The sequence below is a fragment of the Corvus moneduloides genome, chromosome 13 (genome assembly GCF_009650955.1).
Source record: "Corvus moneduloides isolate bCorMon1 chromosome 13, bCorMon1.pri, whole genome shotgun sequence".
Taxonomy (NCBI): Eukaryota; Metazoa; Chordata; class Aves; order Passeriformes; family Corvidae; genus Corvus; species Corvus moneduloides.
In genome coordinates, this window is record NC_045488.1 from 18,116,801 (window position 1) to 18,140,214 (window position 23,414).

Here is a 23,414-nt window from a genome sequence, read left to right on the forward strand (position 1 = left end):
TGAGAGGATCAAAGGCTGGGATGGGTGCAGGGCAAGAGTGGCCTAAAGGTCTCAAATGCAGAATGAGTGCTAGCAAGATGTTCACTGCACATTTGTGACCTCCCTGAGGCTCAGTCTCTGGCTCTAAGTGCATCGTGGCACACACTGGGCAGGTTGGCTGAATGGCTGGTTAAGGTAAGTGGCTGGAGAAGCTATTTTTCAGATTCAGAAAAGCAGAGACAAATGTTCAAGCAAATACAATAACGATGTAGTTTGACCTTCAGTTTGATTATGCCTGATTCAACTCTCCCTTTTTTTAAGCACCAGGAGTTAAATTCTGTGGACACGGTGCACTTTGCGTTGGTGCAATTGAGTCTGGACTGTCATAAATCACTCATCTAGAGAGGCCTGTAGATAATTCCACAGCAGAGGTAATTTTTATTGGCAGGCATGCATTGCAAAAGTAAAAGTGTATTTTTGCTTTTGGACAAGCAATTTAGGAAATGTAATAAAAAGGAGTTAACTCCATTTGAATGAATTAAGTAGTAAAGAATAATCTCATGCTTTTTCTCCAGCTCCTGAGGAGGTAATCATAAGCTTCTTTGAAGTGTGTAATAGCCAGGAAAGGTCCATGAACACGGGCGGATGCATAGTAAAAATGACAGATTACCTGACAAACATTCTCCTAGTTAATCTTTTCAACATTTGGAAGTTTGGTTAGGAAATGAGAGCATCCATATCAGAGTATTGTAAACCAGTGAATAGAGGTGGGAATTGGGACTGTCAGTGTAAAGTAGGGAGGGCAGCAATGGTGAAATCCAGTCTTTCATGTGTTCTGGAGCAGGAGAGATCTCCTTACACTTTGATTCCCACCCACCTGATTTTGTAGTTCCCAGGAATGCCAGTCATGACTTGCAATCCATTAATTGCTCTTCACTGGGAGTAAATGAATCTCATAGGAGTCAACTCTGTGCATTTCTTCACTTTTTGATGGGCTTGAGCACTGAGAACTTCTTGGTAATGATCAAATGTTGGAAGCAAAGGTTCATTTTATTGCCACTGAAGGGATGTAAAAGGAACCAGGAGCACTCTGCTTCGTGACTGAGGAGAGGGTCATTGAGATTAGTTGATTATCTTTTCTTTATATCTTTATCATCTGACTTACCTACATGAAATACAATTTTTAATTAATAAGGAATACCTATATACACTGCATTAAAATACAATTTTCACGAGCTTCTGTAATAATATATCCTTGTTCAAATACCCTGTATGGCATACAGGATGTTTGTGTGCGCTATTCTATATATATTTCTATATTTATATTTGAATAGGCAGTCATTGTGTTATGCTAAGTGTTGGCAGGCTGGAGGGAGACCTTTCAGATTTGAGAAGCACCACAGAAAAACAGTTTGAAGCTAAAAGTCTGGTGTTAGACAGAATCGGAAAACAATTGTGCATATAGATCCAAAAGGACTGGTACAATAGTGGAAAAAAACAAGATATGAAAAGTTCTGTTCAGAAAACATGTCACTGGGCATTGGCAGTTTCGCCCAGAGGTACATTAGCATTGTTTTTGTTAAGAAATAGGTGTAGATTGGCCTTCAAGTCCACTCTGATGCTGGAGAGGAACTGAATCCGTGTAGTTCATCCATCTTATGTTGTAAGAAAAAGTGAGAAATCATGGCACTGTCTATTCTGTTCTTGGGAGTCTTTTACACCAAACTGCAAATAGCGCCTTCTCCCTCCTCACTCCTGCACCATTACATTTTCTGCATGAGCTCTCTGCCAGCTCCAGTCAGCTCAGTTTTCAGGATCTGGATTCTGGAAAATGGCCTCGGTGTACCATGACTTTTCCCGTGGCAGAAAAGCTGCTTCTAAATCCCTCCTGTCTGCATTGCCCTACATCCTCTCCAGCTGCACCAAGGCACTGTTGGAGGAGAGGATGACACTGTTTTATTCACAAACAGCTGGCCACTGCTGCAGAGGGGACTGGGATGGGGACTTCCTAAATCAGACCTGCTGGAAAGGAAACGTTTGTGAAATCTCAGAGCATCCTGTGATTAGATTTCCCTTTCTGCAGCAGTGTCAGCTTCAGCAGCCTTCTGCTGGCTTCTCCATTCTCCCTAACCCTTCTTTGCATGACAGTAGCAAAGGTACCACCAGAAGTATTTGTGTAACCATGGAGACCAAGTGGAGGAAGCCGATTATGGTAAAAAATAACTCAGGGAAAAGAAGGTTGTATTTTTAACCTGGATTTTTATCCAGTCTGTTCACTGGATGGTCCCTAGGAGAATGTGCACCAGCCTACCTGTCAGGGCCCTACATAAGCAGAAATGAACAGTGAGCTTTTATTTGCTTTCAGCAGAAATGCTCTTGAGACTTTGCCCTCCAAGAACCTTGAAGTGTTTCACTGTACCTGATCATCACTTGCTGTTTGTTTGATGTTTTTTTGTTCAAAATTCAGTTGTTAAGGTCTTTTTCTGTAAGCTTTTATGCTCTTCAGGTAGTGCCATGCACATGCTTTGTATTCCTGTATTGCCTTTTTCCTTTTGCAGCACCCACTTCGAGCCAATTCACAATTCTCTCACTGTAGCTATTTATATTTGTGTTTTACCTACTAAGAAAGTGTTACAGAAAGAAAACAATATTTAAAGCTGATGTAAATATAGTAAGTCAGTGACAGGCAGAAAGTAAAAAAAAAAAAATAAAACAGACTTGCTTACATTTTGGCCCGTGTAAGCACTGCATAATGGGCTTATCATCCAACATGCATATCCTTGTGTCCCTCTTACGTGATGGATAGGACTTCGTTTTGCTGATGTGGTGGCACACTCTGGGGACATGGCTTGGGGGGCACAGGGACGTGGGGTCTCTCTGTAAGGTATTGGGGGCCTCCCCGCCTCAAATGCTAAGCACTGTTGTCTGAGTTCATTACATAATCTGCAGCAGAAAATATAATTAAAATATTTAATTCTTGTAACTAGCATTTCTCTATCTTGTTTGGAAATTTGATAAATATCTTTAAAATAAATCCCAATTTCCAGTTGGGAATTTTTTAAAAATCCCAGCTCTAGTCACAAAGCAGCAGGGCTGCCTTTGCTGCTGCAAAACAGCACTACCAAAATGTTCTCTCAGTGCCATCTGTAGCTGCTGTGAGCTGCTCCAGGCTTGAGTGTCTGTGTTTGTACAGACCTTCTAACCACAACCTCTGCCGTGTACTAATAGTTAAACCTGTTATACTGAAAGGAAGGAGGGTGTTGCAGTTGAAGCACACACTCCATGGATGGAGAACCTTCCCTGGATCCACTTCATAGTACTAGGAAATCAGTGTAACCTCTTTTTCTGCTTTCCTCACAATTTCCTGAGGCTGCTTGTGTGCCTCACAGGTGTATTATGAGTCTTTAGTTGATACCATGGAAGTCTGAAGCCTCTGGAAAGCAGGACTCCTGTAACTGTTGAGCTCTCTCCCATTGATAATCTGCATATCCCATTAGGAATGATCAGGGTGATACCTTTCTGGTTACTATTGACTGGCTTGGAGCAGGTGCTCAGCATAATCCTGCCAGGTGTTAAGTGCTGTGACATAGCCCCAAAGAAGCGTTTAAACACATCCATACCTTCAGCTGTGATCCCAGCAGAATGAAAGGCCTGGAAAAACCAATTGGTACTTTCCAAATGGGTAAGGATAATTAAAGGGAAAGTAACTCCTTCTCTTGTATTTGTAAAAGCAATGTTTCCTTCTGGACTCTCTCTGGTTTTAATTAATTCCTTTTAAATTTTGGTATTTCCTGGTTCGCAGCTTACTCAGCTGTTACAAGGAAAATTAAACATCTTTCTTACTAGTTGTAGTTCGCAGTGTCACAGTCTGAAACCAGCTCTCTATATAGCTCTAGCAACCCAACTGTGGCTCAGTATCCAGAAGAAGCAGCAAACCAAACTGTTATTAGGTAGGTGAATCCAGCTAGAAAAGATAGAAAATGTTAAGATTTGTGTCATACCCTCATCATTGTTTTACCACCTCTGTGTGTGGCAGTTTTTCAGGGGAATAATTTATGTCATCCAATATTGTGTGTATTTTAGTGCTCAGTTAATGATGACCTAATATTTCAAACAAAATACAACTTCTGTAATGAGATACCTCGTTTCTGCCAGGATGTTATTAGGATCCCTGCTACAGTGATCTAATGAGATTGACCTTCATTTCATAACAAATTGCTCTCCCCCTGAAACTATTTTTAATAGCCTTCATGTAGGGAAATAAATGATTCGAGTAATTATAAATTTTATGAAAATGACAAGTTACTTTAAAGTGCTACTATATTTTTACAATGTTACACACCGATTGAGTGCAACATTGTGAAAGCCTCATGTGGCTTTGTCCTCTCTGCCGCTCCGCAAAGAACAAAATTAATGAGTTGGGTTCGTGCTGGGTAGAAGATAAACCCCGTGTAATTGGTAATGCGGCGCTGGTTTGAGCATCCCGCAGGCTCACCCAGAGGCTCCTACCCCCGGAGTGCCATTTGCTGCCATCTCCTGGGCCGTTCCCAAAATTTCAAGGAGACGATCAAATCCGTGCTCTAATAAATTGCTGTTGTCCTGATATTCAGTCGTATAGCATGTGACTTCTGATATATACTTTAATGAGATTGATCCTCTTTGAGGACGTGATGAAAAAGAGGGATCCATATTCTCAGTATTTGTGTTGTCTTATTAGTTGAAGCAGGATGGTTATAGGATTTCAGAGGGAAGATGAGTAGGGTTTGGATACACTTGGGATTATATTTCTAGAAGATAGCAATGCTTTACTATACTGTAGCTATTTTAATCTGAGAAGCCTTCTACCTACTATTTAATCCTCACCACACCCTCAGAAGATTTCTTTTCTTACATGGTAGCACTTCTGTGATGTCATATCCACTGTGATACAGAAGATTGTGTATATTTATTTCCCATTGCAAGAAAAAGAAGTGATGTAAAAATTATGTGACTAAATATTTTCTTATTGCAGCTTATATATTACCCCCATATTTTCAGCAGACCTGGATGGAAGTCTCATGTCTGTAAATTCTGTTTCAAAAATCCCAACACCAAAGCTGTTCTGAATAAACAGCTTAAGCAAAAACACAATTTGAGATGAAAAGAGTAAGATGCAAATGAAACTTTAAAGGAAAGCTTTCACAAAAATAACAGTGTTGTTTCCTCAGAGGCCATAGAAGTTCCCACATTAAGATAAAGAACTTTCAAGTCTGTATGTAGAGCACCATCTGGTGACTTGTGCACAGCAGGATCCCAAGGCAGGGATTTACTTACCTTGCCACATTGCAGACAGCGGGGCAGTGATATCCCCCGGCAGAGCTGCTCCTTGTGTTCTCCCTGCCCCATACAACGTACTCACAAATGTACTTTCATCCCTGTGGCCAGGCTTTGGCTGTTGTCACCGTTATTTGTGCAGAGGAGCAGGAGGGCTTGTTTTCTGGTGCTGTGGCCTCCTCCTCATGCCTTTTTAGAGGCAGGCTTTCCTTTTGCCCGGGAAGGGCTCCTGGGGCAAGGCTCACTGGTTACAGTCCTAGACTTGGGAGCAGGCAGCAAGTACAGAGATGGCTGTTTGGCACCCAGCCTGTCTTGGCTGCCCCTCTTCCTGCCTGGCTGAGACATCCACTCAGTCTGTGCCTTTCACTCCTGCTGCCCACTGTTCCAATCTGTCCTCTCTGTCGCAGCTGTCCCTGGTAATGCCACAGTCACTCTGCTACAGAACAAGCCCAGGAGAAATGTGTCTGCCTGGCCATTTGGCTGTGGAGTGTGGGTGGTGGAGGCTGCTGGTTGTCGGTGTTTACTTCCACAATATCAATGAACTGGATGATCCAGTTGTAAGCATCGTTCTTGGGTGCCTTAACTATTTGTGAATACATGGATTTTGAGCAGTCTTGTTACAGAAACAATTTGACTTCAAGAGGTTTATTTTTCCTGTAAGCCTAGAGCAAGTAAAAAGATTTGAAGCTTAATTCTCCACTGAATTATACCATAGTACTGTAGATTTCAGTACAGTTCTATTTCATCTTAAACTCAAGGTACTTGACTTGAGTATCATGTTTTCAACCCATAATCCTCTATATCCCACATATCTCAGGCAATCACCTCGCATCTGTGGATTTCTGAATCACCTTACTATTGAAAAAATAGATCTTTTTTTCGGTAGAATAACCCATGGACTTAGCAAAAAGATCACGTGTCTGAGTCTAGATACAGCATATGAAGCGCTTCCTCCAGCAGTAATCACACAAATACTTCAGGAATGAAATTCACTACTAAGGCTCTTTTTTTTTTTTGATTCCTCAGAGAACAGGTTTTTATAATTTGGCACAGTGAACTGGTTACAAAATCAGTCAATGTTGTATGTGAGAAAGAGAGAAGTGCCAGCAGTTTAGCTGATGACCTGTTCTGCTGAAGCAGACAGGTGTATGTATTTGAGCAGGAAGGGAAGGTTGAGGGTCAGAGATCACACATTTGCCAGTGATACTGCATTCAAATCTCCTTCCCACAGTGTCCAAAGACTTTTGCTTTCTGATGAACTTGCATGGCTGTGAAACCTGCAAGGACACTGGGAGGATATTTTGGAAGGGTAGAGGACTTGCTGAATGTTAGAATATAGCTCCGTACTGAGATTTAATTCGATAAGGGTGAACCCCATTGTAAATACAGAAGCCTGTAAGTAGCTCTGTAAACCATTGAGGGTATACATATTTCATCATTTGAAAACTCATATTTTAGTCTTAATTTTTTGTTGGTTTAATCCCTTGGGAACTTCTCTGTAGTGAAAGACATGGCATACATTAGTTTAGGCCTTTAAATTGTATTTATATATAAACAATAGGGAGAACATGCTACACTACTGTAATTAATTCAGCTTGGTTACAAAGAAACCCCAACAATAAAACGAGTGAAAAGAGAGGCAAAAGATTGAATTTGGAAATTTCTAACTGTAATAACAGTCCCTCTGAAACACACTAATAAGGCAAGTCCTGACCAAATTGTGTGGATTTATGAGGCAAATGGTTGCAGGGTGTCCAACCACTGAACCTCGGTACCTCCAACTGTGGCTCCCACCACAGGGTAGCTTTGCCAGGGATCTGCTGCCTTTTTATGAAGAGCTTCTAACTTCTGAATTTTTACAGTTGTTACCAAACAGTTTAGATGTTCTGAGGCTCATGATCATGCTGTTTTACCATTTGATAAACAGCACACACGTAAGAACATGTTACAGCAGCTCCTTTCCTATCTTTCCTTTGCATGCCACAAACAGGGCTCAGCTGTCCTGAACCAGCCTAGCTCTGTGGCCTGCAGTGGAGCTTTCTTAATTTACACTCAGAGCTCCACAGACCAAAAGATGCACCTTTGCAAAATGCACATCTCCATCCCAAATGGAGCCTCCTTGTGCAGGGATCTGCCATATGCAGGGGGATTCTCTGAGTCTGGAGTCCAGGGAGTTGCACACTGAAGTTGGGCATTTGTTCTGACTGTAATTGCAATTGATTTTTAAAATCAGCATGGAAAAGTCATTGTCTTTGATGTAAAACACAGCTGCATTTCCCACAAGGAAGGCCTTTTCCAGAGATGTGAAGCATTCCAGAGTCCAGCCATGCATGGTTCAGGGAAGCACTCTGGCTGGTTTGTGTTTGAGAGGGTTGTGTGCAGTTATGGCCTTTATTCTGTAAGTGACCTGCTTGAGAGAACTGTTCTGTATAAGGGCAGATGTTTTGAACTTTGGATGTTTTGGAGAGAGGAGGAAATGCAGTGAAGGATAGAATTAGGTCATAACTTGGTACTGCCAAGCTTTTTCTCTTGATTTGTTTATTGCTTTTTTAGAGCAGGCTCTCACACTGGAAGGAATAATCTTTCCTCTGCACTCACTGGATCAAAGTATAAAGGGAATTCATTGAAATAATAAAAAATTTAATTTTCTATATTTCTATGTGGAAGTATGGCAATAAAGACAAACCAATCTTCTCAGCTCTGTAATTAGCATTTATGATCAGGAGATAAACAATCAATCAAGTCAGTTAAAGCATTTCTCGCAAGCAGTTTAGAGTCTCACTGAAGTGACTGAAATGCAGGGCAACACAAGTACTGCTGTGATGAAGTCAGACTCAGGGCAGGAATAGCAATGGGATTGTTGATGATTAGTAGGATAAGAAGTAGGATTAGAAAGACCACTTTTAAAACTGAGGAGCTCAGTTCAGTTCAGAAAACGTCCTGAGCCCACTGATTGCTCCCTGTAGAGAGCAAGCTTGAAATCTTCATTCCCTGTGCTATTTAGAACTAATAAATGCATCCAAATTAGAAGCTAGTGAAGTGCTTTCACATCATATCCCTCATTAAGACACTTTGGGGAGGGGGGGAAAAGATAAAATTATTCAAAGCAATCTTAATAACTGGATGAGTGTATTAAATTTGCCTGCATCCAAAACGTGGCACGGGGCTTTGCTTTCAGGGACTGTGTGCACCCATGCCTGCAGCTCTCTGCCGTAGTGATCACGTACACTTGTGTGTGGGAGCCAGTGGGTGAACAGAGCGCCTTGGAAATCTGGCCTACATTGTGTGAAATAAGAAATTAGCAGAGACTTTGTGGCTCATGTTCTTGCTATTACATTATATCCTCTTTCAAAATTGCTGTGGATTTTGAGCACTTACCCAGCCATATCCACAATAAGGCCCACTTCTCAGATGCAGTTAAAACAAACTGTTTGTACTTTTTCATGGAATAACATGAATTCACAGCCATACCACTGTCTTCCTTCGGCAATTTGGAGATGTAGGAAATACTGCAATCAGATGTTTCTAATTTAATTCAATCCCTCATTAATTTGATCCCTCCTTTAATTCAATCTTGGCCTCAGGACCTAAATAATTTGTATTAAAAATAACATAATGACCACTCTTTCTTTTAATCAATGGGGACTGCTTTAGGCAGGTATTAGCAGATAATCTGATTACTAAATACACGGTGAGTTGGCATTTAGTTAATAACTAACAGGGAAAATCTGGAAAATAATCAAAGGAGAAAAAAGTAAAAAGAAGAAGGATAAGAGAAGAGAGCCTTACAAAGGCATGCAACATTAAAGAAAGTATTATGGAAAAGTTATTTTTGCTGGTGATTGTTACTGGTACAAGCCTCTAAGATGCATAGCCAGTGGTGTCAGCCATGGGCAACAGGCTCAGCCCAGCAGGGGAAGTACTCCAGCATCAGGTTTATGGTAAATCTGACATCTTTTTCCCCCTTAGACTTATTTAAACTTACTAATGGGATTTGTAGGTTGGATGCTTAGTGGTATTTGGCAGGCACAGCTCCACTGAACTCTGGCTACACCATTTGCAACCCTCTCTTTCTCTTTGTAGGTAGACACCATTTGCCTGCCCAGTAGCCTTTTTATGGGAAAGATGTTGGGAAAGCCCTTGTTGTCAGGGCTGGCAAGAAAACTTGTGATGCACAGCTAAATCCAGGTCGTACACAGAGCAGCGTGGAGCAGCTCTGCAGTTGCTTCATACCAGCTGGTGGGAAAGTCACCAGTCAGGCTCCCTGGCCAGTTCTCTGATCATCACCAGCTGACTTAAGTCACAAGGTCCCCAGTTCTCTGGAGACTGAGAGCTGCCAGCTGCAGGACTGCCAGGTCTGACAGTGCTTGACAGATGCTGACAGGGACTTGCTTTGAGGGGACTGTGCTGCATCTCTCATTTTTTTACAAATACCATCTTGGATCTGCATCTGAAGCAGGTAGTTTGTTGTCCACTATCATTTCTTGTCAAATTGGCAGTATTGCTGTAATGACAGCCCTTCTAGTAAGCCAGTAGTTCCAAAGGAGACTTGGACTGTTATTTTCCACCTGCCTACCCCTCTCCCTGCTCCTGATGCCTGAGTGATCAGGCTGAATGGAGCCCATTAGCAGATGGCATTTTTCCAGTGCAGCAGTGTTAGAAGGGCATGCAGCTCAGCATGAAGAATCCCAAGCTGTAACAGAGAACACCTTTTGCCTACAGCAGGAGAAAGTGCCTTCACAGTTTGCTGTTTTGCAAGTTACCCAATAGCAAAAGGGAGATTTACCACAGTGAACTGGCATTTTCCAATGTGCCTGTAACTCTCTGCCCAAGTTCCCAGGTTCACTGGAGCTCTGTTCAGTGTATTTTACACTGATGTGCTGATGAAAGGTGTCATGCCATGTCAGAAAGTGACCCGTGCTCCTCTGGGGGTGGTATGAACTGGATGTGCTCATCACACAAGGGCCTTTGAAGCTTCCAGCAGAGACTGCTTGAAGTCATCAGCATAGTAACACAGCAGATTTGGGAGTTAAGAAATGCAGTGACTATTTCATCCATTTCTGATGGTGTGCCAAGGCATTTGACCACTGGACTCCTATTCATGTTACTGAGGCTCATTCCCAATGTCCTCTTTGTAAAAAAGGCTGCTCAGCAATGCCTGGGAACTAGGCTGGTCCATGTGGGAAAGTTGGTCCAAAGCAGAGTTGTTGTCTGCAAACCAGAGGTATTGACACCTCACTGGGAGACAGAAGAGGATGGCGAAGTGAGAGAGGACCATAGTCTCAGTCTAGATGTATATTGAAGCTGAAATGGGTGTCAGAGCAGCTTCACCTGGTACTCCAGTGGTATAGCTTTGAATCCCTTTCTTTTGAGACCGTAATTTTGTTACTTTTGTGTTTGAGCAACCATGATTAAAATTGACAAAACAAATTGATAATTCTATAAAAATCATTCTGCAATAGATTTAATTGATGGAGGCTGTCAAGTCATGATGGATAGTTGTGAGTCAGTGGTGAATAGAATGCAAACAGAAATACTGTAGGAGATGGTTTAGTTGAATAGGCCCTGGATTCCTGCATACTATTCCCCCCAAATGGCTTGCTGTGTCTTTTTTATATATTCCTTTGCCATGCTGTCCATCAGTTCCTGGATCTGTAGCATAGCAACTAATCTCTTCTTGTAAAGTGCTTTGGGACCAGCACAAAACTTGCACTGTATTTTCATGGTACTTCTGGTGAGTGAAGAAAAAGAAAACCCTTTTAATTGTGAATAGAGAACAAAACCAATGTAACAAGTACAAATTCTTTAGGGAAGACAGACAACTGTGCCTAAGAACTAGTCTTAGCTCAGTGTTTCCGATTGCTGATTTGCAGGAAGAAGTGATTAATCACAAAGTGAAATCTGTTCAAGATTAGCATAAATTGCAGAAAGTTGTAAAAGACTCCAGATGGATTTGAATTATTTGAAAAAAAAAAAAACAGACAAAAATACCAAAGGGAATGTTGAGTTGGATGAACACAGACTATATCCTAGTAAAAAAAATAAACTAAATATTCTTATGTGAACATCCAGAATTTTCAAAAGTCAAGACTCTAGGCATGGACATGTCTGCCCAGGACAAGCAAATAGGGTGCTGATGGGCTGCAGATGAAATACATTCTGCCATTTCTACAGAATGCTGACACCCTTACTCCTAGCCCCTCAGCCTGAGCCGAATCACCTCAAAAACCTCCAAGAAAAAAGGTCTTGCTCACAGCAGGGAAGAGAGCAGGGCTGTGTGCTGCAGTTCCTACAGAAGGAGATGTTGAGACTCCAAGGTGACGATACAGGGAGAAATGCTTCATCCACAGGGAAATGATTTGAACAATCCATTGCTGCAAAAGAGCCAGGGATGGTGAAGCTCTGGATGGTATTAAAACATTTGTAACTAACGCCATTAAAAACATTTGTCATGTAGTATCCCACAACATCATCTGACTTCCTGTTGCACCTTCTTGTTTGAAGCTGAAGCACACCCTGGTGTCCTGTGATTGCAGCTTTAGCAATAACTCCTGTACAAACACAAACACATAAGATGAAATATTAATATGGCAGAACATAAAACTTTTTTCCCCAGTAATATAAATAGAAAAAAGTTTTGAAGGAGACTTTCTTCCCTGGCCAAGAGAAGCTGCGTGACTGGCTCACAGGTTATGGGAAGTTCCTTTTCTTTTGATCATTGCGGTGGTGGTTGTACAGTGGTGGACTACTGGCCCATTTCCAACAGTAACTTGATTCAAATTTAGTGCCCATGTAGGAAGCAGGAGAATTTTATTACCTTGATTTAATTCTTCATTTTCTTTAGAAGAACATTTATGTCCTTCTGCACTTTGGAGAGGTGCAAAGTTAATTGCTTGCTTCTTACAGATAAACTGCAGGGATTTCACGTTTTTTAAGGTTAATCTGCTATTCACTGCAGTTTATCTGGACCATTAAGACTCCAATGAAATCAGGCAAAACCTGGCATCTGACATGAAATCTGTAACTGCCCCCAGCCCCGGTGCACACAGGTACTGTCCCTGGGGCTATCCTGTCTCTCAGTGGCAGCACTGTGCTGTGCAGGGGAATATGGGCTCCTCCCAGCACCTGGCAGCTGGAGAAAGGAGTTTTCTATGGATTGGTTGTACTAGGGCTCCTGGCTGGTACCAAAAAGAGCAGACAAAGGTAAATACCTTAGCAATAAGCCTCCCTATTCCCATTCCTTCTCTTTTTGGAGGATAAGAAATAGAGTTTTGTGATTTTACCTTACATTATTGTCTGTTACTTCCAGTGCTTCCTTCTGTGCATGTCCTGAGTCTGCCAGCTGTGATGTAACAAAAAATAACACCCTAATGACAGCAAAACAAAGGGTGAGAACAGGAGATGTAATAGAAAATGCACCTTCAATAGCTATTATTTTGAGCTCTCTGATTTTATATAAGCAAATCTGCCTCAGAGCCTCCAAGCTGTTCTCCCAGTGACTCCCCTGGTGTCTGCCACTCATTTGAAAGCACTGAACTGATGGCAAGAAGCCTGCACCCATCTTACATGGGGGTGGGCTAAGCACTAGGCTCTAGTGCTGCCTCCTGAGACAGCAGCAGCACCAAGGGAAGTGCAGTAGATTGCACTAGCACTTTAAAGTGTATCTTTCTCCACAGAGCTACAAATCTTCGCTCAGAATTGAAACTACAGCCTCTCTCTGCAGAGTAGGTTGTGGCAAATATTTCATTTGAGCAGTTTGCCTTGGGAACCACTTCCATCTGAGCCTGGTTAGAAGCACCTCTGGGTAAGGAGGATGGTGTGATTCCTGTGGGGCACCACAGAACCTCATTAACTGGGGCAAAAGGAGCAGCCTGCAGAGCTCAAGTGATGCAGGGATGTGTTCTACAAAAGAACGGTTTATCATGTAGAACATAGCTTTACTATTGGGTGAATTTCTGAGTTGGTGAAAAATCTGATACAGACATTTTTGCATCAACCGAAACCAGGCATCTGTTCCACTTGTGTTCATGTCTGGCACAAGCTGAAATGAGAATGCCAGACTGCGACCACTTAAGGATACCCACAAGAGAGTTTGCACTAGAACTAAATTAATTTCAAACAGATTTTAGTTAAACTAGTATAATTATCATGTCTTGACAAGGGTTCAGTTTGTTTTTGCATATCTCTTCCCTGCAGAGTGATGATTGCCACTGACAAATGGCATAATCGAACTCTGTTTAGCTTAAGTCCATGGCACTTCGTTGAAGTGAACAGGGATTACTCTGGCAAAGCCAAAGTATCTGTCAGGCTGTTAAATGTGTTGTGTATTTACTGACACCTTTGGAGTCAGCTAGCTTTGTATTTTTCAAAGGGATGAGGACAAAAACTGTTTTTGAAAGGCTTTCAAACAGTGTCTAAGGAATAAATGTGAAGGGCCGGTAGTAGTTACACTTTAACTAATTCTGATCATTGAAACTGATGACATACCTGTGCAAAGCCACTGTGTGGGTAGAATAGAGCCTGCAGGCTGGTTTTTTGGGTTGTTTTTATTTTTTCTTTCAAGAGTATCTGTGAGCAGTGTGATTGTCATGCAGAAGCACGGCGCTGCTCCGACGTACGTGGTGTCATCTGTTCTATGCTAATAAATTAGCATCTGCAGCTACCATTGCTGCCTGTCAAATTTGGGTACAAAATTGAGCTGTTTGATCTCAGTGCCACTGAAGTGTGTCTGCACGATTGCAGAAGATGCATATTATCCCATCTGTTTTCCACAGACCCTCCATCAGGTTGGATGCTTCAAGGTAACGGATCAGACGCAATGAATTCCACTGCAGACAACTGCCTTGGAGGCATCCTCCTGCTTTGTCACTGCATGTAAAAATTTGACTTAAGAGTAATTTTATTCACAGCAGGTCATTTAAGCCCTGTCCACACTAGGGAAATTTCTAACTTTGGCTCAGCTCCTTACATGCCAAGGGTTGTCCCTAGCGTGGCGGTTGTCATTAACATGCCAAGTCACTTCTCTCCAAGCAGGCCTTACAAGACACTGGTTCAATCAACAGCAGCCACTGGTGGCCGGTTTATTTTTGGGCTGCTGCTGCCACTTGTCCAGATGGAGCTGAAATAGTACCAGCCATAGTGAGGCTTCTGGGGAAAATGCAGAGGTGGGAGGTGGGGCAGTGTCTGGAGCACTGGCAATTCCTGCGGCTGGGATGCCCGGCCACTGCGGTGGCAGCCTCCTTGACCAAGTGTGCACGTGCACTGCTGCTGCAAACCCAGCTGTTCTTGGAATAAAATCTTTTGCTGCACTTGCCGCATGCATTTGCCTCAGAAATACATGTTTTTGTCTAATTACCTAGGAAGGGAGAAAAATTAGGCAACTGCAAGTTTGATTTTGAGTGTAATAAAACTAGTTTTATTTACACAGTAACATGAATGCCACAGAGTACACAGCAAAGTACCACAGCAAACCAGAGTGTAACTGCCCCTGATCACAAAGGAAGGCTTGAAGTTTATATACTTATTTATATAAAAATGTGTAAATATCAATATGAAGCACCAGATAAAGCAATGCAACCAGGAATTCCAAATACAAATTACCCACAAGAATGGAACTGAAAAAAAAAATTCCCTTATTCAAGGCATTTAAAGAAATCCCATTTATAAAAGTCCACTGATTTTGGAATCCCTAATTAAAAAATAAATTTCCCCCTTTTATTAAAAACAAGAACATATTCTTAAATGCTCAGCATAATTAAGTTTTAAAAGAAAAAAACCCAAGGATTTCAACCGCAAAACCTTCTAATACCAACAATCCAAAGGACAAGGAAACAGAAGTTTTGAGTCGTTTTTGAAGAGGTGTTATTTATGAAATGACTATATTAAAATTTACACACTCTTAAATATATATTATATATACAATATATAATATATATATTTTCAAGCAAAAAGGGGCAAAGAATACTTTTGGGATACAAAATTAATATACATACATATATATATTAAAACATGCCCACATGCACTCATATATATATGTATGTATATATATATATATTTATGAACAAATATTTCTTCCATATTAAAAAAGCTCCAACCTCTTCTAAATCCCTGAAATCTTCCCCTTGGATTTATGGAAAAAAAAATCTTTATAGTCTGAACTACAAACCAAATTCTCAAATTCTGTAGAGTGGTAAAATGCTTATGTACAGGTAAGTTGAGTATTTCATTTCTCACTGGCAACTCTGCTTGATCTGAAAGCATTCTGTGGTTTCCAGGTAAATGCTGAGTGGAGCACCAATGCAAGGAGACTTACAGGAAATTATTTAAATTACATTCTACACCTACTCAAAATCACCATCCTTCTAATACTGCATCCAGGTGAATGAAAAAATCCATACAAATGTCTACTAGAAATTCTCTGCAACACAGCAGGGAAAAAGACTTGCTCCTTCTTTTGGAGTTGAGGGTGCCTTAAAGAAATTTCTCCCCAGTGTTTTTGAAAAGTATTTTTGTGTATTCTTCTCTTGAAGTCTTTGTAATCCACATGATTGTTTACAGAATATTTCCACAGGTGTATTTTTATAGAGGTATTTAAGATTCTATGCTGTACTTCTCTGATGTTATCTTACTGCATAACTAAATGATAATCACATCTCGCTCTGCGCTGGCTGAAGGGCTCTGATTGTGCTCTAGGTTTTACAGGAGTTTTAGGAGAATCAACACCACTTCCAAAAATCAGAATAAAGCTGATGGTCTAGCCATGCAGTCAAGTACAGTTTGTACTGAGAAACAGCCAATTTGGAGAAAGGGGGAAAAGAAAGTGCATTAAAAGGTCTGACTCAGTTTCTATTGTATCCCTCAGAAAACTTAAAATTGATTTAAATAAAAACAGGACTATTTAATTTATATTTACATATGGATTTGTTATTACAAACAATAAAAATTAATTTAGATGGGGAATCTCAGCACAAGAATTAAGAAACAGGTACATTTTATTTCAGCAGCAAATACATGTTAAAATTAAGGACCTACAGTGTGAAGCTGCTGAATAAATTCTGCAAGTAGCTGAACCCTAACACACATAATTTACTTAAATAATACATTTTTCTCTATAACACATGGGAATTCTCTTGTGTTAACATGTCAAGATCATCCATTCATACCTTGTGGGTGGGATGTGTGGACCATAAAAGATTTAAGGTGGAACATTTTGTAAATGCTACCTGCACTCTTGTCTGTGGGGCAGCAACATGGTATCCTGGCTGGAGTTACTGATTTCATCATGTCTGAATACTGAAATGAGACCAGGCTTCTATATTGGGACATTCCAGGGACTCCAGAAGAAAATTCTGGATTCTCTCATTCCTAAAAATTTGTAGGCAAGCTTTCACTAGTAGAGTCTCTTTATATTCACCTGGTTATGCATATTGACTGGATCAGATCTGAGGTTTGACAGATAATTAGTAAAAAGTAATTCCCATTTAAGAAATACAAAACTAACCCACTTTCCATACCATCTCAGGAGTAGTTCCTTTAACACTCCTGTTTTACCAGAGGTTTGCATTTCTCACAACAGACCAAAGGTGGTGTGCAGCACCTCCACCACCTACAGCAGGAGCAGCACATTTTACCCTCCGCGCTTCTCCCAGACTAACGCAATCCCTCCCCTCCCCAGTGTGGAGTGTCTGCAGCAGATTGTCAGAGCAATAGGCTTCTCCTGATGCCTGGTCAGTCTGGAAGAACTGACTTGTTATCCACTATTACTCTCCCAAATTTGAAAGCCCACAATTTTGTTACTTCAGGTTTATGCTGTACTACAAGCAACTTAAAGGAATCCATTCACACAAATCTTATGGAATAGATCAACCCAGTATCACATAAAGTACAGCATTTAATTTTGTAAAGTCTTTTGCATCTTTACGTGGGCAGTATTATTTCTAGGGCTGTTATGAAAAGAGTAAGATTTCCACCAACTGACCAGCTACATTTCAGGTTTTTGACAAGGCACTAAACATTGTGAATCCAATCACTGTGCTCCCTCTGTGATATTAGAGAGGGTTTTAATGGCTCTAAAAGGATCAGAAACCACTCATCATAATTCTTCAAACAAGCATTTGATTTTTCCAGAAATAGTTTCCACTGGAAAAATCTTTAGAGTTCATGTTAAAAATATTTGAATGACAGCTTTTATTAATAGAAAAATATATATTTACAGTCAATACTGTTATCTTAGATTTGCAGCTCTTCCTATTTCTTGAGCTCAACTGAAAGTGCGACATTGCTAAAAAAAAAATTCAAGATCTGTGCACATATTCAAGTAAGTTCTAACATGCACAGCCAGGGGTTTTGTTCCTGCCATACACAGGATCCTGTTACAAACAGAGCGGGTTTTTTTCCTTTTGCTTAGCAATTATGCTGTAGCATTCTTAGGATTTGTTTACAATCAGTTTAATGCATACATTCTTGTGTATTTACGTGGCACAATCTGGTGCCAGGATGGAGAACCACCACAAACACAGTTGCAATTATCAGTTATGGGCAGATCTGCAAAGTCAGTCTCAAGCTCCTCAAGGAAGAGCTCAGGCCAGATCAGGTTCGACTACATTGACCATTCTTTTTTTTTTAAAGAAAAAAACCACACAACATTACAAATTGCTAAAGTTTACCCAGTGCTGCACAAGAAAGAGGTTGGTAGTGAACACCTATCCATGCTTGATTATACTGCAGAGCTAGAATGAGTATTGGTTCATCACAAAAGATACAAACTGAAATTAGATAGCTAGAGATACAAAGGCGTCGGACCAGCTGCATTTAATACGCTACAGTTGTACAACATTCAAAATCCAACTTTGCATGTGCGTGTTGACATCAAAGCGACACTGGGAACACGTGTCCGTAAACACGGGAACACCCAGAGGCTTCAAGGGATCACCCCACTGCAATGACAAGTGGTCCAAGAGTTACTCCTATGCCTATATGAGTTAGCTGAGAAGTCAGGTGCACACACACTACAGAGCGAACACAAAACCAGACCATAGAGAACAAGAAGCCCTACTCGCAGCTCAGCACACTGTCACTAATAGCTAGTAGGTAGTACACGAGTGACTTGCCATGCTCGGTGTATGTGAACTATGGGAGCATTGCCCTCCTGTGTCCAGATAAAGCAGGGCTGCACTGAACAGGAGATTGTAAAGGATCTTCTATGAGCTGCTCAGCAGTAGTGTAGAAACTTTCTTTTCTGATGTAGTGGAAGTATACTTCAACTACATACATTGCACTTGGGCTTTTAATGCACTGTCCTGTTTTTCTGCATCAATGCCACCATCCTAACCTTTTTGCCAGAAAGAGAAAGAAAAATATACATATCACATTGAAATATATTATCCTTATCCTTGCCTGATCCTTCACTGATACAGGTGAATCAAACAAAAGAATAATCATCAGAAGTTCAAAAAAAATCTTTAGAAAGGTCACAAAGACAGTCTATACTACGGCACAATCGATGTAGGCTTCCACACGCTATTCAGCTTAGCTCTGAGAGGTGCCAGAGAAGAATAATGCAGACATGTCAACCCCTTGATGTAGGCCGCGGATCCAGAGCTGCTTTCACTGACTTTAAGCCTGCAGGACTGTTTGTTTCAGTTTTCCATGCATCTGGTCCAAGAATGCATATGCTGTATAAAGTGGCTATTTGTTTCAAGGCTGAATGATTCCTCACAGTTTTAACAATTAAAATGAAACATCAATCCATAAAAAGAACACATGGGTATCTGTGCATTTATGTGCCAGGAAAGTAAAGGAAGGTACTGCAGATCTAGCATCGGGTAAAGGCTGGTGTGTAAAGTGAACACTGTAATGTACAGCTTTAAAAAATAATACAAGAATTGCACATAGATCCATAGGAGAGAAGCACAGGCTCATAACTAGGGCTGTCTGCTTTCCATCACCCGGGTTAGAATATTCGGAATCGCTTTTTCCCCTGCATCCAGATCCATTCTTCAGAGCAACTCAGGGAATAACTCCTAGCCTAGCAATACTGAGCAAAGATATTGTCTGTACAGAGGTTCCATGGGAAGCGGCTGTTAGGGCATGGAAGGAAGTCAGCAGTGCCCTCTAAAAGTGAAAAAGCTCTTTCAAGTTGAGTTTTTAAGAATTCTGACTCTTCAATCCTCACTAATTCCTGCTCTAGTCCAAAACTCTGTCTGTGATGCTCTTTGAGCTCTTCTGACAACATTCCATTTTTAGGGTGTTGTCTACAGCAACATTAGAAAACACTGGTTACAACAGACAAGAGATGGGCAGCCAAGCACTGCTGCAGGAAATGTGGATCATGATGCTGTTGGTCATGAATGCCAAACTTCACAGCTCCCTCAGTAATTAAATAAGTGTTTTTCCCCCCCTTGTTTCTACCGTTCAGAGAACTGTGTCTGCAGTAAAAGTGTCTCCATGTTGCCTGTTATCTAGACACAGACAAGCGCTAAACATTTCCATCTCCTGCCAACAAACCTGCAGAGCCAATTTCAGTCTCACTTTGCAGTATGGTACAAGTGACAATAGCAGACCAAAACAAAACAGAAGAGGTGGCTTTTATTTTCATCCCTGATTCATAGCAGTGATTGTCAGAGAGGGTTATGTACATCCTATCCATTTCAAGTCAGGCTTTAGTGCTTTTTGTGATGGAAGGGGAATGTCAATGGCCCACCATGTGTTGTATTTTCTTGCATAAATGTGGTTATGGCTACAGTACATCAACAGTTCAGACTGGTGAAAGTTGCCTAGGAAATAGGATGGACAAAGTGGGCATATTCTGCTTTTTAATGCACCAGTCTCAAGCTAAGGGTAATGGTCTGATTAAGGCAGCATTGATGAAATCATGGATCCATGGTTAGAAAGGATATGGATAGGCAGTGAGGCAGAGGAGGAGGGAAGAGGACTGAACACAGGTGCTTACCATTCACTGACTTTTGCCATGCTCAGCAGGAAAACCACATCTTGGGATGTGGGAAAGTACAGATGGTGTAAAGTGTAAGAGAAAGATCAGAACCTGTTTAGTTGAGACCAAAGGAAAGAGGAGCACAGCCTGCTTGTGGGGGACTGACTATGCTGAGAGGAAATGCGTGGTATGTGGAGTGAAAGCAAATGAGTGTTTTGTGGCATGGTGGATCATTCATCTCACATTTACCGCTAATCTGTCTCTGCTTATCGTCACTGCTATTCACTACCAATGCTACATAGGAAATGACAGAAGCTACCCAGAAGAGGAGGGCAATTTGTTTACTGCAGTGGTAGAAATAGTGGTATCAAAGTTTGCTCTCCTTTTCAGCCAGATATGAATCAAGTTACATACTGTCTGATCCAAATGCAGTCATGTGTACGAGATCAATCTCTAGCAGGCCTGGCAAAAAAGTAAAGTTTCTGTCATACTTGGTACAGGATGAAATTTTCCAATTAGAACCTATTTGCTCAGAGTTGCTGGCTTTGATATCTAGGCTGTTTTGTAACAATTGTACAAAGCGTGAGCCCTAGTGCAGGCTGGAATGAGGGCTGGGGCAGAGGTGGGGATGCTTCATGAAAAGCAACAGGCTCTACAACTAGTGCTGCTTCATGAGTCTCACAATGCGATGAAGTGAGTCTGTAGTGGCAAAAGCCAGATATTGACAACAAAGCCAGTCTTCCAGAATAATTCCACAGTCCCTCTCCAAGGACTTCTCTGCAAACTTGATCATCAGCAGCGTCCTTTTTATATCAAGCCAGTTCTGAAGTATAGCATCTCTCCGTGAGGGGTTGGAAGATGTACTTAGAGCATGGAACAAATCCTCACGCGGACCCCAAAGCAAACACTGAAGGATTCCTTTGGCTTCTGATATCAAGATCCTCTCCGAAGGATTGGGATTCAGCAGGCAGCTGGCAAGTTGTTGAAGCCCTTGAGAGTAGAGGGAACGGCAAGGAATCTTGGGGAGATCAGCACAAGTGTACTCCTTCTCTTTCAGCTCTGGATTCTCATCAAAGGGGTTGGGTAAGTGCAGCATTTCATAGATGAGGATGCCAGTCTGGAACTCATCACACTTCTTGTACTGTGTTGCAGTGATGATTTCTGGAGCCAGGCGGGACTGATCCCGTAGGACCTCAGGATCCACCATATGACTCTTCTGCTTGGCCTGGGAGAAGTTGCTCACTATTAATCTGGCTGGGCAGGCAGTGTTGGGGCTGGGTTCTGTGGCCTCGGGGCTCAGGGGGCTGCCTCCCGCTCTGGAGTGAACCAGCAGCAGGTTCTCTAAGCGCAGGTCACAGTGTGTGATGTGATAGGGTTTCAGGTGCTCGAGGCCCAGGCACAGCTGTAAGAGGAGCAGACACACCTGTCTCTCATACAGGTCGGGGCTCTTGGTGTGGCGGGGTGCGGACTCGCGCACAAAGTCGGCCACTGTCAGGTGCGGGACCTCCCGTGTGATCACCACCACGCGGCTGCGGGGCTTGCTGATGGTGCCCTGGCTGCTGGAGCTCTCTTTATGGGAGGCCTCTGTGGTAGAAGCAGTGTCTCTGTTCTTCTGCTCAGGTTCTTTCTCCTCTTCTTCCCGCTCTTCTTCTACATCTGGTGTGTCGTCATCCTCCCATGGAAGGAGACGAACTGGCACTTCAGCAAGGAAATGGCCACAGTCTTGTTGGATGTTGAAGTTGATAGCCAGGCTCTGCCGGATAGACAGGCTGTGATAATACTGCTGGGATTCCTTAGCCTTGCTCTTGCAAATCTGGGGGAAAAAAAATAAACAGAAAAGACATAATTCTTAAATTTCCAAATTCTAGATACTTTTTTTAATATGTACTTTGTTGATGGGATCTACAGTCTAGGCCTAAACACTTGAATGAACATTTTTTTAATGAACTTACCTTGGCAGACTATCTTAAGGCACCCAAACAGTTTTCACTGGCTAGTAAGCAACTGCAGAGCAATACATGTGGGCATCTCTCCCTCTGCATAGATGATCCAATGGAAAATACAATTCTGTTTTTTAATCAGAACAGCAGCTGATATATGGTAAATGCACAGCAAAGCTTATTTACAGTTACTTGTTTATCCATATCATTTTATTGCAAGTTCTCTCAGCTTTGTGTGAAGCTTGAACAAGATAAAAATAATCAATAGCAATAGGGGATACAAAGAAATATGCATGAAGTATTTGACCAAATGCTTGCACATGGCTGAGTAAGCATGGCATAACAACCCCTGTCAGTTAGGTGGCTGATGTTTGCTCCTTGCCCACTGTAACTGGAAACTGAAATCCATGAGCTGCAGCACTGTGTCTGCAGCAAGGGGTGTATGTATGCATAGCACAGGCTGCTGCTAGGCAGACTTGGCTCAGGTGATGAATGGACAATCATTAGAACATGGTACCTTAATTACTTTCAACCATTTGTCAAGATCCAAAGCATATGGTTTGGTTTTTTGCCACATAAAGCTGTATTTATGTCCAGAAATATCTTATTGATATATACATTATCAACATAGTAATTATCCTTATTAATTGTTTGCACTGCCATAACAACTGGCAGCTCCAACCCCTGACAAAAGTCACTGGACAAGCCCTATTAGGGCCTCTTTTTCTAAGGCATTTACTGACTAAAATTAAAAAAGGCACAGCTGTGTTGACCTTTGCATATTAACCTTAGTTCTACTAAATTCAGAGAGATCATTCAAAGCATGTAAGGTTAAGTGTATGTTTTAATCATTTACATGCTTAGAGTCTAAATATTCACTTGCTGTAATGCACCAACAGGTCTTAAGTGCAAAGCTCAGAGAAGAAAAGAGAGGAAGACATCTCTCTCCAGATGAAGTTACAGCTTTCCTTAGCTCATCTCTGAAATCAAGGAAAGCCAGATAACTAAGGTTAGTACAAGTCAGCACTTGTTATACACAGTCACCACCACCAAGAAACCCAGATTTCATCCTAGCCCTAAGTGTAAGCAATAGGTGACTTTTCTTCCTGTTTCTCATTTTTCCCCTTCTCAGAACTTCTGCAGGTAAGCTATAAACCTACCTTCCACTAATGCACACACACAAATTTTTCATATTTTACATGCTTCTGTGGTTAAGAAACATATAATTGAATGGGGGATTTAATCTTTCA

The 23,414-nt window shown here is 41.5% G+C and overlaps 1 protein-coding gene and 1 long non-coding RNA gene across 6 annotated transcripts in view; both read right to left on the reverse strand.

The window, feature by feature from the left end:
* Positions 1-225: 225 nt before the first annotated feature.
* On the reverse strand, positions 226-5,759 carry LOC116450274. The gene is made up of 2 exons (XR_004242738.1): positions 5,293-5,759; positions 226-1,080 (listed from the first exon to the last, which is right to left on the reverse strand). It is a non-coding gene; the product is annotated as an uncharacterized LOC116450274 (long non-coding RNA).
* Positions 5,760-14,679: 8,920 nt separating this feature from the next.
* Positions 14,680-23,414, reverse strand: part of PEAK1 (pseudopodium enriched atypical kinase 1) — a 110,265-nt gene continuing 101,530 nt past the window's right edge. For 4 of the 5 annotated variants that reach the window (XM_032122510.1, XM_032122509.1, XM_032122512.1 and 1 more), the window contains one exon: positions 14,685-22,037. In XM_032122510.1, the coding sequence (XP_031978401.1) occupies positions 20,883-22,037 (1,155 nt within the window). In that variant the 3' untranslated portion in view covers positions 14,685-20,882. Of the gene's footprint in view, positions 22,038-23,414 lie in introns of all 5 variants that reach the window. The other variant, XM_032122511.1, reaches the window with a different exon arrangement.